General features: G+C 38.1%; 1 protein-coding gene across 1 annotated transcript in view; it reads left to right on the forward strand.

The window, feature by feature from the left end:
* The window catches only part of HIBADH (3-hydroxyisobutyrate dehydrogenase), a gene marked incomplete at its 5' end in the record, with an annotated part of 85,594 nt that extends 74,012 nt beyond the window's left edge, over positions 1-11,582 (forward strand). The window contains 2 exons of the mRNA XM_082310042.1: positions 5,076-5,232; positions 10,591-11,582. Of these exons, the coding sequence (XP_082166168.1) occupies positions 5,076-5,232; positions 10,591-10,749 (316 nt within the window). The 3' untranslated portion in view covers positions 10,750-11,582. The remainder of the gene's footprint in view (positions 1-5,075; positions 5,233-10,590) is intronic.
* Between the last annotated feature and the right edge of the window lie 981 nt (positions 11,583-12,563).

Consider the following 12,563-nt stretch of genomic DNA (forward strand, 5'->3'; position numbering starts at 1 on the left):
TGCATTGATTTTAATATGCTGTGATTTAAATCCTGGAGAAGGTGACTTCTGCTTATAACTAGAATAAGCTTTCCAGTTTTAGTGTGTACAAATTTCTAATGTACAAGTTAACAGTTATAATTCTAATTATTAGAAGTTTTGCTATATTAATAAATTTATTAGATTTTTTTTTCAAGTCTAAAACTCAAAGGATCGTGTGGCTGCCTAGTCTGGAGAGTGTAGGAAGCTGAACTTGATTTATTAGATTGGTGCATATCTGGTAAAGAAAGTCTGACTCTGACCTAATAATGGTAAAAGACACTGGAAATCTAAAAAAAAAATCATAATAGGAATTGTGGAGCTTAGACATGCTCTTAACTTTTAGATAGAATGTAAAATATCTTCATGTCATACATTGTGTAGATCTGCTACATCATTTAAATCTTGAGGTTTTGGGACTTTGGGTAATTAATTATTCAAAATATTGCTGACTGAAATAGACGTAACCAGAAAGTCATATTACAGCACCTTCCAGAAACCAATATATACTCTGAGCTTCAGTCTTCAGAACAGTGTGATATTAATTCTATTAGTAAACCACTTCTTCTCTAGTGTTTTCCTAAATGATGCAGGCTACATTTTCATTTTCTGAAGCAGAGTTACTGTTTTATTAATTTCAGATTTTTAAATGACATCTGCTACTGTTTTCTTTATTTTATATTTGAAATTATAGAATTTTCCAAACTTCAACATAAGTAGCAAATAGAATGCATTGAGGAGGAAGGAAAACCAGCATTAATGAGCAAAAATTCCACGATAAGCTCCCACAAAAATAAGCAATATTGCTATGTAATTTCTGCATTTATATTCTACTTGCTTTTCTACTTCACTCTAACATCATCTTCATTTAATAATCACCTTCATTTACTAATGAAGATGTCTGTTTTCACTGGAAGGGATTTGTTTTAGATTCCGTAACTAATTAAAAAAAAAAAAATCTATCCTAGGTTCTGACCACTGAAATGCTTGTTTTGTTATGTTTTGTTTTTTCCATTAATTTCCTGATGCTTTATGAATGTTGCTACTAAAAGTTAGAAGATATGGCAGACGTTCTGGAAATGAGTTCACATTTTCATTTGTATTTTCTTTTTTTTCAGCGTGATAGTGCAACTTGTCAGTAGAAAAATCTTGAGTAGATTTTGCTATACAGTTTTGTGGATGATGTGCATATTGCAAAACGTCTAATACTAGCAAAATGAAGCTCGGAAATGAAATATTGCTGATACCTGGTTTGTGTTTAGGTCAGATGGAAGTTGCTGCCTGTCAGGCAGTTTGCGGTCCCTTCAGAAACTGCCTGCGCAGCCTCAGGGAAGGGCTTATGTGGTGACACAAGATAGGACAAGGTTGCTTAATATGATTGGGATATAAGGGACCAGGAGAGCAGTAAGGGCTCTGTGGCAATAACCTCACTGCAAAATCACTTTTGTACTTCCAACAGCAGAGAAAGTTGTCTCTATGAGGAGGGACTGCAGTGCCACCCAGATTTATGCCAACAGCTGTGAATACAGCTGTTTCCTAAGCAATTTTACTGCATATGGATTTGTGCCTGCTTGCCTTTTTCAGTATAAAGTGAAAAGACAGTAGAAGAACTTTGCCCTCTGATGCTAAGTCTAAACATAGTTTCAGCCTCTAGATCTGGTTTCTGCGAGCAGCCCTGGGCTATAGATGGAAAACATGAGCAGAAAGGGGAGTCAAGAGCGTAGAGAGGAGGGTGTGCTGCAGACTGGGGGATGATTAACCCTGGACACATCCCCACTGCAAATTTTAGAAAGAGTGCCTTGAAAATGAGTTCCTCCAAGAGCACTGTGGCTCTGCTGTCTTGTGAAGGTTAGTAATGACACTTGAAAGCACTTACCTTGTTTAAACCGCCAATGGAAAAGTCATTTTTTGCTGTGGTAGAAGGGTCCTAAGGTTCTGCTTGAATATTTGCAACTTCATCTGGTATTTATCCGAAGCACCTTGAGCTGGGAAACTCTCAACAGTTCAGCTACTTCAGTTGTTACACTTTAAAATGAGACCAGGACGTATCTTTTTTGTGAGATGCCATTTCAATTTTTCTGTCTGTTCCAGATTGAACTCTTGGAAGAGTGTATGATAATGTCAGTACCTGGTTTTATCAAAGCTCAGCAAAACTTGAGTTTTGAGCAGTGGCTCGAAGCATTCCTATTTTAACCATTTTTTTAGTATGTGTGTCCGTTGCTGAGTTTCTGCTGTTCAGTTCATTAGTGATGTTATTGAAGAAGCATTGATTTGAGGGAAGCAATTGTTTTTGCTCTATTATAAGTACAGTTAATACATGGACTTCTTTTCTGCTTATAAGGGAGAAGAACATTTTGGTAATTGTAAATTCACACGCGCATGCACAAGCTCTTGCCACGTCCAATGGCAAGTTGTTATGGGGACTGGCAGACTGTCATCATTTTGATAGCTTGAGCAGTATATCTCTTGAACAGCAATGGAGCTCTTATGCAGAGAGTATCATATGTTCCCAGCCAATTTACAGGGAAACAGCAATAACATTTTATCATGGTTGAGAGCCCAGTAGCTGCTTCCTATTAAACTTGCCCTTTCAGATACCTGTCTTGGATTAATTTGTTGATTTCAAATGGAAACTCAGTCTTCTCCACTGAAGCATGACTTTCTAGGATAGACTCTCACTGAATGACAATTACTGTATATTCTAGCTGGTTTCAGACCATTACAAGCTTTGGGCATAGTGGAAGACAGAGGACTTCTTCAGTAACTGATTTTAATATATGTCTAATTTTAACTGTCAGTTATGTATGCACCAGTGGATGAATCCTCAGAAAGATGAAATGCAAAGCACTTCTAACTTGCTCTTATTAATGATACACTTGCTGCAAAGGAGAAAAAAAAAATAGGTTCAGGTCTCCTGAAGAGAATCTGCATGGTGTTTAAGAGCAATGAAGTTTGAAGAAGCAGGGATTTAAACTGACACAATCTTCCTTTTTCTTTTCCTAGGGCGAAAATATGCCAGATATAGTGCAGACAATATTTTACATATCTGTATAATACACACATATCTTTTAAAGTTTACTTTCACAGAGAGGTAGTGGGAACACCGTGAGAAGAGCGTTCTTCGGGAGGGTTATATGCATTTTGAAATAATAAGCTCTCTGTCTTGCGGTATACTCGCAGTTGTAATTACGGGCCTCTGCATGCAGCTAGATATGGCACAAGCAGGGACTACATTGCTAAAAATACTGATCTGGATGTAACAACGATAAGGAAACAAACAAGCCAAGAGATTTGTTTTGGCCAAAAAAGCAACCTCTGTGTACTTGAAAGCTCAGGTGTTGTCTGCTCCCAAGGCAGGCTTTTTGGATGGCAACAATTAGAGCACTTATTCAGAGTGGCTCTTGATGAAGACTTTGATGCATTATGCAAGATAAAAGTACAATTAAAATACTGTGAAAACATGTTGGTTCTGGAAAATACATTTATTTTTTTTTTAATAAATAGCCATTGAAAGCACTCAGTTGAGTCAGAGGGTTGGAAAAAGATGGGGAGGAGAATAAAGCTTGATCCCATTCAGGCCAGCAGGGGACTTTCCATTGAATTCCAGGGGCTGCTGCAGCAATTCATAAATAAGACTGCACAGCAATAATGCTAAAAAGCTACCTTTGCAGTACAGAAAGTGATCTTGCTTTGCATTAGGAGGGCAGAATTGCAGAGACACGTGCCATTATGGGAACAGGAACCATGCTGTAGGGCCCGCTGTCTTAAATGTAGTTTTTCAAATCCAAACTGCCTACTGGAATAAATAGACATAAATTTTAGCAACTATTCCATTGAGCTCTACTTATCTACAAATTAAAACCTTGAGCGCTACAATGCCTGGAATCACTGTTAGGGTCCCCATGGCTATGGAGATCTGCATAAAGTCTGTGGTGTAAGAGCTAATGTAAAAAGTGTTGTCTTCCATAAAGGTTAAAGCTCAACTGGAATTGTGTGGAAAAGATGTTTTATTTTTAACCTGTTTGCTTGTCCATGGCAAAGTAGGTTGCGATATATCCCTTTTAAAATGTCCTTTCATCATCTTGGATTATTGCTGGAGATAATTCCCTTGCTTTTGTCTTTGTCATGAGTGTAACTGAACATTTGTACAGGGCTGGAGAAACTGCTGCTGCTCGTTGTTGGTGTAAATGTAATTGGTGTAAAATTACACTTGCAACTTTGTATCAGCATAAATGTGAATGCATAAGAGGGTTATAGTACTGAAGTACTTTCAGGGTCCACATTGAGCAGCAGTTTATGCCATCAGCTCTGTGATAGAACAAATGACGTTTCTACTTGGACAAGCTTTGTTTGATCAGGATCAGTAACCTTATCAACAGTTGACCCAGAACTATAATGTATGTTTGCGAATAGATAACATATGTCACAGTGAGAGGCAGACTTGCCTCATAAGCAAGAGTATACAAAGAAGATTTAATAATAGCAAAGCAAAGAATGTACAGATGTATACAATAGTAATATTTTTGAGAAGTGTAGTGGGTTTGTTCACTTATTAAAGCAGGATCATTTGCATTATCTTGCTTACATCAACAATACATTAGTGTGCACATATAAACATATCGCACAAGTACTTTCACACTGCCACACTTGCTTGTGAATTTTTTGCTTTGTTCAGCTTTAGAGAATATAATTTTTATATGAAGAACAAGTATGTGACCTAGTAGGTAGCAGAACAGAGAATGCATTTTAGTAATTGAAATACGAGGGAACTGCTGTTCTCCAAGGACCTTTATTTTGCTTGCACTTTCAAAATTGCTAGGTGGAGGGGATTTACTTAGTGGAAAAGGAAAAAAGCTCTGAAAACCTGCTGCTTAAATGGTGGATTGATGCTCTTTAATTTAAGATACAGCATCCCTACCCCCAATATCAATACTCTGTCATTTTTCATGACTTATAATAAAGGGAGAGAAATGATGGTAGGGTCCTAAGATATAAAACAAGTCACCCATGTCTTGTGCATTTTGACATTAACACTTCTCTTCCTTGACCTTTGACAGATTAGGCCTTGACCCAAAGCTGCTGGCCAAAATCCTAAATATGAGCTCAGGTCGCTGTTGGTCAAGCGACACGTACAACCCTGTTCCTGGAGTGATGGAAGGAGTACCATCTGCTAACAATTACCAAGGTGGCTTTGGAACAACACTCATGGCTAAGGTACATAATACTTGCACATAAAGTATGTACAGTTGCTTCTCTCTGGGCTTCTAGCAAATGTTCTTCTCAGTGAAAATTTATGACTGCAGGGAAATATGTGTGCATGAACAGAGGGGAACCCAACCTCTTACTCTGAATTAATGAGTTGTGTAGGGGGCTTTTCCTTAGCTTCCAGCCTCTTTCTGGCCACTATCACTCCTGAACCACTCAATGAGGTTATATGCACTGTCTTTTTGAGTTCTGCCTTAATCAAGGAGTCCTGATGCACTTGTGTGTATGGCAAGGTTCAGCAAGCTATTTTAGGTGCATCTTGCGTGACTGCTGTAGAACTGAGGAGCCTAAGCTCAAGAAAGCAATTTGGGGAAATCCAGGTGACCTGATGAGGTGCAAATAGTGGCATAAGCATCTAAGATTTTGCACCCAGTGTCTTCCAGATACTTTAAACTGTGCTACTGGACATGCCCTCTAGCATCCCCTTCCTTGCTAAGCCAGCTGCTTATGTGCTTGTCTTTCTGCCTAAGGCCATTCTGCAGAAAGCAGACAGGTTTCAACCCACAGCCCTGCAGACTGATTTTCTGCAGGTACCTGCACTGTTCTGTGAGCTTTCCTGAATTGTCTTTGTTGGTGGCAGAAGTAGGGCTTCTTATGAGTAATAACCTAGTAATCTAAATTATTTGTCCACAAAGTGGGAGATCTGGGGTTTAGGTCCTCCTCAGCATGAGGAAGTTGTAACCTACAGCTATCCCATCCCAGGAGAGAGCACTTACAGACATGCTCTTAGCTGTTCTAGGAAAAGCACTGTCCTGAGTCACTCTGTGGTCAGGAAAGCAAAGCTCTTAGAGGCCAGAGGAAAGTAGGCAAGGAGGTCAGCGCTCTGCATCCCACTGATGAGGACACACAGTTGGAGGAAGGAGCTGTAGAACTCTGACTCTTGAACTACTTCTGCATTTAGCACAGTGATTGCCTAAGGTAAATTATAAAACCAGCCCTGGAAGAGATCTCTCATCTAAGCATGTAAGTGCAGGAAACAATTTCACACTGAACATTAGTTTCATGGGGATACTGTCCTGAGGGAGGCATTTGAGTTCATACAAGACAGGTCTTAGGCATACCAGTTTATAAGTGCTCCCAACTGGTTAGGCATTCTGGCCATTTTCAGCTCTTTCACGTACAGTGGAAATTAAGCACTTAAAACTAAAACAACATTCTCAGAGCTGGTGATCAAACTCGGATATTGCCATGCCAATCTCCAGAGTGCTGGAGTTGCTGTATGTAATACCTGCCTACTGATACCATTCCTGTCATTTTGCAGTTGATTTATGTCAATTGGTGCATTTGCACATTCAGTAGAACCAGCCAAATTCTGTCCAGAGTGAGTCCCAAGTGTTTTCCATGTGGTAGCACCAAAAAATTTTGCTAATGCTGCATGGCTCAATACCCCTCAGTGGTTGGCCTGCTACATTTTATGTTTATGGACCAACAACCAGGAGCTTCCATTTCTTTGAGGGATGTGTTAAAATATTGGAAAGCAGCAGTTTTTACGTCATGTTCACGTCATTAAACATAGAGGACAATAAAGTGTTATTTCAATTATTGATTTATAAAATGCATTAGATTATTGTTTGGAGTTTGGCAGGGCTGTTGATTAGAGATAAGCAACCTGATCTTGGCACTACCTCAAAGCTCTTGTTTCCATCTTGCGTGCTGTTTTCAGAATCTGTTCTGCCTGCTGTGCCCTGTTTCACACTGCAGTCTCTGTTCTCATGATTCGTAACTCTTACTCTTGTCCAGAATAACCTCATAGTGTAAATGGGATGGGGGCACGTATTTCCTTCCCTCCCTTTTAAATTTCTTTGTAAAGGGTTTTTTTCTTTTGGTATGCTTCTGAGAGGGACCTCCATCTCCTCTGGAAGCTGTCTTAAAGATCTTCCTTTCATTGAAGGAATAGCAGCCTGGCTTGTGCCTGTTGAAACTGCCAGCTTTTGGTTATAAAGCATCAGTGATAACTAAGAAGAGAGTTACTCAGAGAGGTTTGTAATTGCTGTTCACCTCTTCTGACTATGTCTCTCCTGCCAGTCCTGCCTGCCAAGCAGCCTGAAGACTGCCTTCTTTAGGCTGGAATCCTCAATAATCAGGAAAGACACTAAATTCCTCTCGTGCCTCTTTGAACAATGCTATGTTATTCTATATAGACAGAAGATTACTTGAATGAGTAAGTAACCAAGACAGCTGATCATATTCAAGGTATTATTTGGTGCAGTGGTGACCTCTTTTAAGACATTTCTCCTTAGTTTGTGGAAAGACTTTTGCTACTATCCCTTGCATTCTGGTATGTGACATGTCATGTAGTTTGTGAATTATTTGAGTTGGGGACTTTTTTTTCTGGGAAATACAGAGCGTGCTTTTGCCACTTAAGAAAAAAGAAAAGCTGTACTCAAAGGAGAAAGATGTAGGTACAACGCTGAGGTTGAGAAGAGAATAGTCTACAATGAAAACATCTAAGAATGACTCAGTAACACAGTCACTAAACACAGTTACTACACTTCAGGTTACTGCTTACATATCAGATGTGGTAGAAGTCAAAGGCTTTCTTAAAAGTATGTTGTCATCAATGGATCTTGCAAACAAAGCCAAGGTATCCTTATCTTAAGTGTTTGGGACAGAAAAGTTTGTCAGACATGTCTGAAAAGCTCTTCAGTCTTGAAATCTGATATTGAAACCTAGAATTTAGTCAACTTCATGTGAAGCCTGCTCTAAGGATTTTGCATTTAAAAAATCTAGTTTACTTCCCCTCACCATCTTTGTGTCCGAGGCATTGCAGGCCAGAAGTTCCATCTTTCATTCACAGCATAGTTGCTAATTAAATGTCTTCTTTGAATCCTCAGAAGAGCTAGATTTATATCATACTATTCTTGACTCATGTCAAGTCAGCCTTTGAGCTTTATTCCAAATGGCAGTTTCATTTACATCAACTGCAAAATAAATGTAAGGAAACAGGTATTTCCAAAGTGAGCACTGGAAGCAGATTCTGAAAGAGAATCTGTTTCCCTATTCCAAGCTGGGAAAAACTGGTTAGAATAATTGGTACAGTGAGACATCTGGAAGATGTTGTCAGTTCCAAAAGAGTATGAGAGGAGCCATAAACTATGCTCTGATTTTTACTTTTCCAAAAAGGTCAGCAAAGGGCAAATTTCTTTCAGAGCTGTTTTGTACTATTTCCACTTGAGGAATCTCCAACCTCAGGAGAAAAGGTGCAAAATACTTTACAACCTGAAGCTAAAGATAACCTTTACTTACATTTTGGGTTTCTTTTTCCTTCAAAGCTCTAATTTATAGAATGGAATTTAAAAAGCCAAAACAACCTTCCTGCACTTTGGAGTCAGTAGTCCTTGTCCATTTAATTGTTGAGATGTTGTCTGATGTTTCAGCCATCTTGGAGCCAGAGTTTCATTACTAAAGTGAACAGATCCACTTTATGAAATTGTATTTGTGCTAGCAGTCTATTCAGAATTTTCAGGGATTGCTTCTGTGGATGTGCCTTCAGAGAGAAACAGATCACAATCACCACTACCAAAACCAAGCACCTTCACTAGTTTGGAGTTGGATGATTTTACCATTCTAATATTCCATCACATGATTTAAGCTTTATTGAATAAAATGGGTAATATGGCAACAGATTTCACAAAGAGGGTTTAGAAGAGGCTAGGAATATGTCATGGAATATCTTATTGTAAGTGAGGTTAAAGTAACTTCCTAGATTTGTCAAATCATCAGTCTTTCCACAGAATTGCTAGACAAGAAGGAATGATCTGCCCTGATGCAGATGAAGAACATTTTGGATCCTGTGACATCTGATACGTATGTTTTTCCCATTTTCCTAGATCTTGAAGTCATTCAAGGGTAATAGGAAGAGTAACTATAATTCTGATTTGTATCAGAATGACCTTTATAGAGCCGATTTACAGATCGAAGTGACATTTAGAGAGTAGAGTAAGATCTTGAATTTCCTTGTGCTAATTCAAATCCAGACACACAGAAAGTAAAGACCTGTCTTGTAAGTCATCCCTGAGAAGCCAAAGGTGCTCTCAGAAGTACTACAGTCACTCAGTTCTTCTGTATCAAAGATTAGTTATTTAAAAAAAAATAAAAAACACTGCAAATTCTATAAACCAACATAGTCCTGGATGGACAGAAAATCTAGGCACTTCCTAGTAACACTTGAGAGGTTCTTCTGCAACTTTCTTGAAATGTGGACTGCAAAATTGATTTCTCTTAACAAGACCTTATAAAGGCAACCTTGAGTGCAGGCATTACTTTCATACGTAGACAAGACATCTGTTTATATACCCAGGCCCTTGTTAGCTTTTCTTTCTTTGGTTGGTTTCATGTCTGATTCAGCTTAGAATTCAAGACATTCTCCAGCCTAGCTTGTCGTTTCTGTCCAGCATGCATGCAGCTGACTGTTTCTGGCTAACTATGGTTAGTCGTAATACCTGGTACTTGCCTTTGAGTTCCGTCCTATTTATTTCAGATTATAGCTGTAGTTGACCAAGGACTCCTGGAGGACAGGTTTCAAATTCATCCTCTTTACAACCTCCCCTTGTTTTTTTTTTTCCAAATTTAGTGTTTAAAAATGCAGAAGAATTATTTTCTGTATCCCTTTATCTTCAGTCATTAAAGAAAACTTTGAGTTGTAGCAGACCCACGACAGTCCCCTAAGGAATTCTTTAATACAGCCTTCCAGTTAGACTGCAAGCCATTCATATTCACAAAGTGGCCTCTGCTTCTCATTTTGCTATTAACTGGTCACATTACAGTAAAAGTATGTAGGCTAAGTGGCTTCAGTTTTGTTGTTATTGAAATCCCTCCTGCTTGATTTTTAACCTGTTTTTAGAGAGGAAGATGTCCTCTTGCCCGAACAAGAAAATGATGCCATTACAACCTCTGTGAAATGCTTAAGTGAATAGCCAGGGAAATTTTATTTTTGGAGATGACATAAAGAAGCAGGGGAAAGAGAGTCTTGAGTCTTGCTACCAGGTTGTGTAGCAATCTAGAATCTTAAAATTCCTCCTGTCCTGAAGGAGGTTGCATGCCTTGCAAAGTTTGGGTTTTTTCTGTTGAATAACATTGAGTTACTGTTTCAAAAATGAAAAACTAAACAAGGCTCGCTTCTTCCAGGACTGAAATTTTAAGGCTGGAGTATTGTATTTGTTGGCAGTAGAGTTCTTTTCACAATGGAAGCCAAATAACCTATAATATATACATGTCTATTTATATCCTTGTTGTTTCTCCCGACTTTTTTTCTTTCCTTCCGTTCTTCCTCTCTACCCTCTTTCTGCCTCTTCTCCCTCCCCACAGGACCTTGGCTTGGCCCAGATTTCTGCCACCAACACAAAGACACCGGTTCCTTTGGGATCCCAGGCACATCAGATCTACAGGATGATGTGTGCAAAAGGCTATGCCCTGAAAGACTTCTCAGCTGTGTTCCAGTTTTTACGTGAGGAGGAAACCTTGTGAACTGTCCTTTGGAAACAGACACAATAACAAACCATATTTTTTATCCTTATAGCTCGTTTGAGAAGTATGTGGGTTTAATCAAATACTGTGCATCCTGTTCCCATACAGACTAATCGTCTTTGGTTGTCTAGATCGTAACAAACTCCAGGGGTTTTTCATACTTCTTGAAAAAGCAAGCCAGAGGAAGGGATTGTTTGGCAATTAGCCAGACAGCAATTTCTTTTTTTTTAAGAACCATCAAAGTGGTTTTTTTCACTAGATGCAATAAATAAATATTTTTTTTATGAAACATTTAACTGTTTGCATATAAAATAACTTACATTATGGCTACATACTTAGGTGACCCTTGAATAGTAAGAGAATGTTATATAATGATTTCATGATATATAGTGATCTATTAAAATTAAAAAATAATACTTTATGGAAAAAGAGAAGATTTGTTCAATGAAGAAACACAGCTTGAGATGGATTTTTTTTTTCCTTGCACCTACTAGCCTTGAGTTGATCAGTAGTGAATTTTTCCTGGGATTCAGGTTGCAGATTAAGTTTATAGGCACGCATTTCTAAGTGGAGAGCTGTTACAGCATGTTTACCTGATAGACTTAGTTAAAATAACATAGAATGTGTGTCCCTCTTGTAAAGCTCCGTTATTGTATTTTGCTAACCCAATTTTATATTTTCTTGTATTCTGTCACACATTTTCAGAACTCAAGAACAGCACTTACCAGAAGTTCTAACAATGTGTACATTTGTTTTAGGTAATTACTGAAGTATTTTAAATCTAAACAAACCCCATTATTTTGAAAAGAAATAAAAATCTATACTGGTAAATACTTGCTGTATGATTACTTGCTTTTTGTTTTGATGCACTCTTGTACAGACACAATTAACCAAAAACTTGTACTAAGTGGTCTTATTTTTTAATTTGCTTGGTTTGCTACAGGTTATCTTGCAAAAACAAGCTTTTCAAGAGCTCTTGTTGTGAAATGCAGATGGTAATATATTTGCATATATATTACCTTAACCATTCACCATCTCCTTGGTCTTGCAAAAGTACAGGTACACATTTTGTTGATTTCACTAGAACTACTCACATTCAGACTTACTTGCAGGCTCTAGGCCTAATGGTCAATTATGCATTTACATTCTTATTTTGGTTGTATGATGGATCCTTTTATATATGCACATTTGGGTAATAAAATTGTGTGCTTGAATTAGCTCAAGTCTGTGAATAATCTTCTGAGAACTTGGACATTATATTTTAACACATTAGTAACATCGTACAAAAATCATTAAACAGTACTGGTTGATCTGTTCTCCTTTCAGTTTTCTTTGAAAACTGTTTGACATTCTAGGTTATTCAGGGATTTGGGGCTCATTAATGTTATATATGAGTGTAAGACTACTGGGAGCAATCTTTCTTACTTTTAAAAAATTGTTCATCTCTCTTTTGATAAAACCTACTGTTTCTGCAGGATTGCCTTCATTCCTTGAAATTAGACTCAAAACTACCTGCGCTAAAAACTACTAAAATTGCAAAGTCAGCCACTCGAGTGCTGGAAGACGCAGAAACATGGGACCATAGTTGCAGATGTGTGGTTCAACCTTTGATAACAACATCATATACTATAACATTTTTTCCTATGGCTCTCCTGCCTCACATAATACAAAGGATGGACCCAGTCTCATAATTAATTTGAGGTCATGTAGTGACGGACATTTTTGGCAGGAGGATCCTTGTTCATTTTGAAGTTTCATAATGGATGAGGTAAGGAATTGTAGGAGAGTCGTGGTTAAGTTTGTCTCCTCTGCAT

Source organism: Platalea leucorodia, assembly GCF_965183815.1.
Source record: "Platalea leucorodia genome assembly, chromosome: 1".
In the NCBI taxonomy this organism is placed as follows: domain Eukaryota; kingdom Metazoa; phylum Chordata; class Aves; order Pelecaniformes; family Threskiornithidae; genus Platalea; species Platalea leucorodia.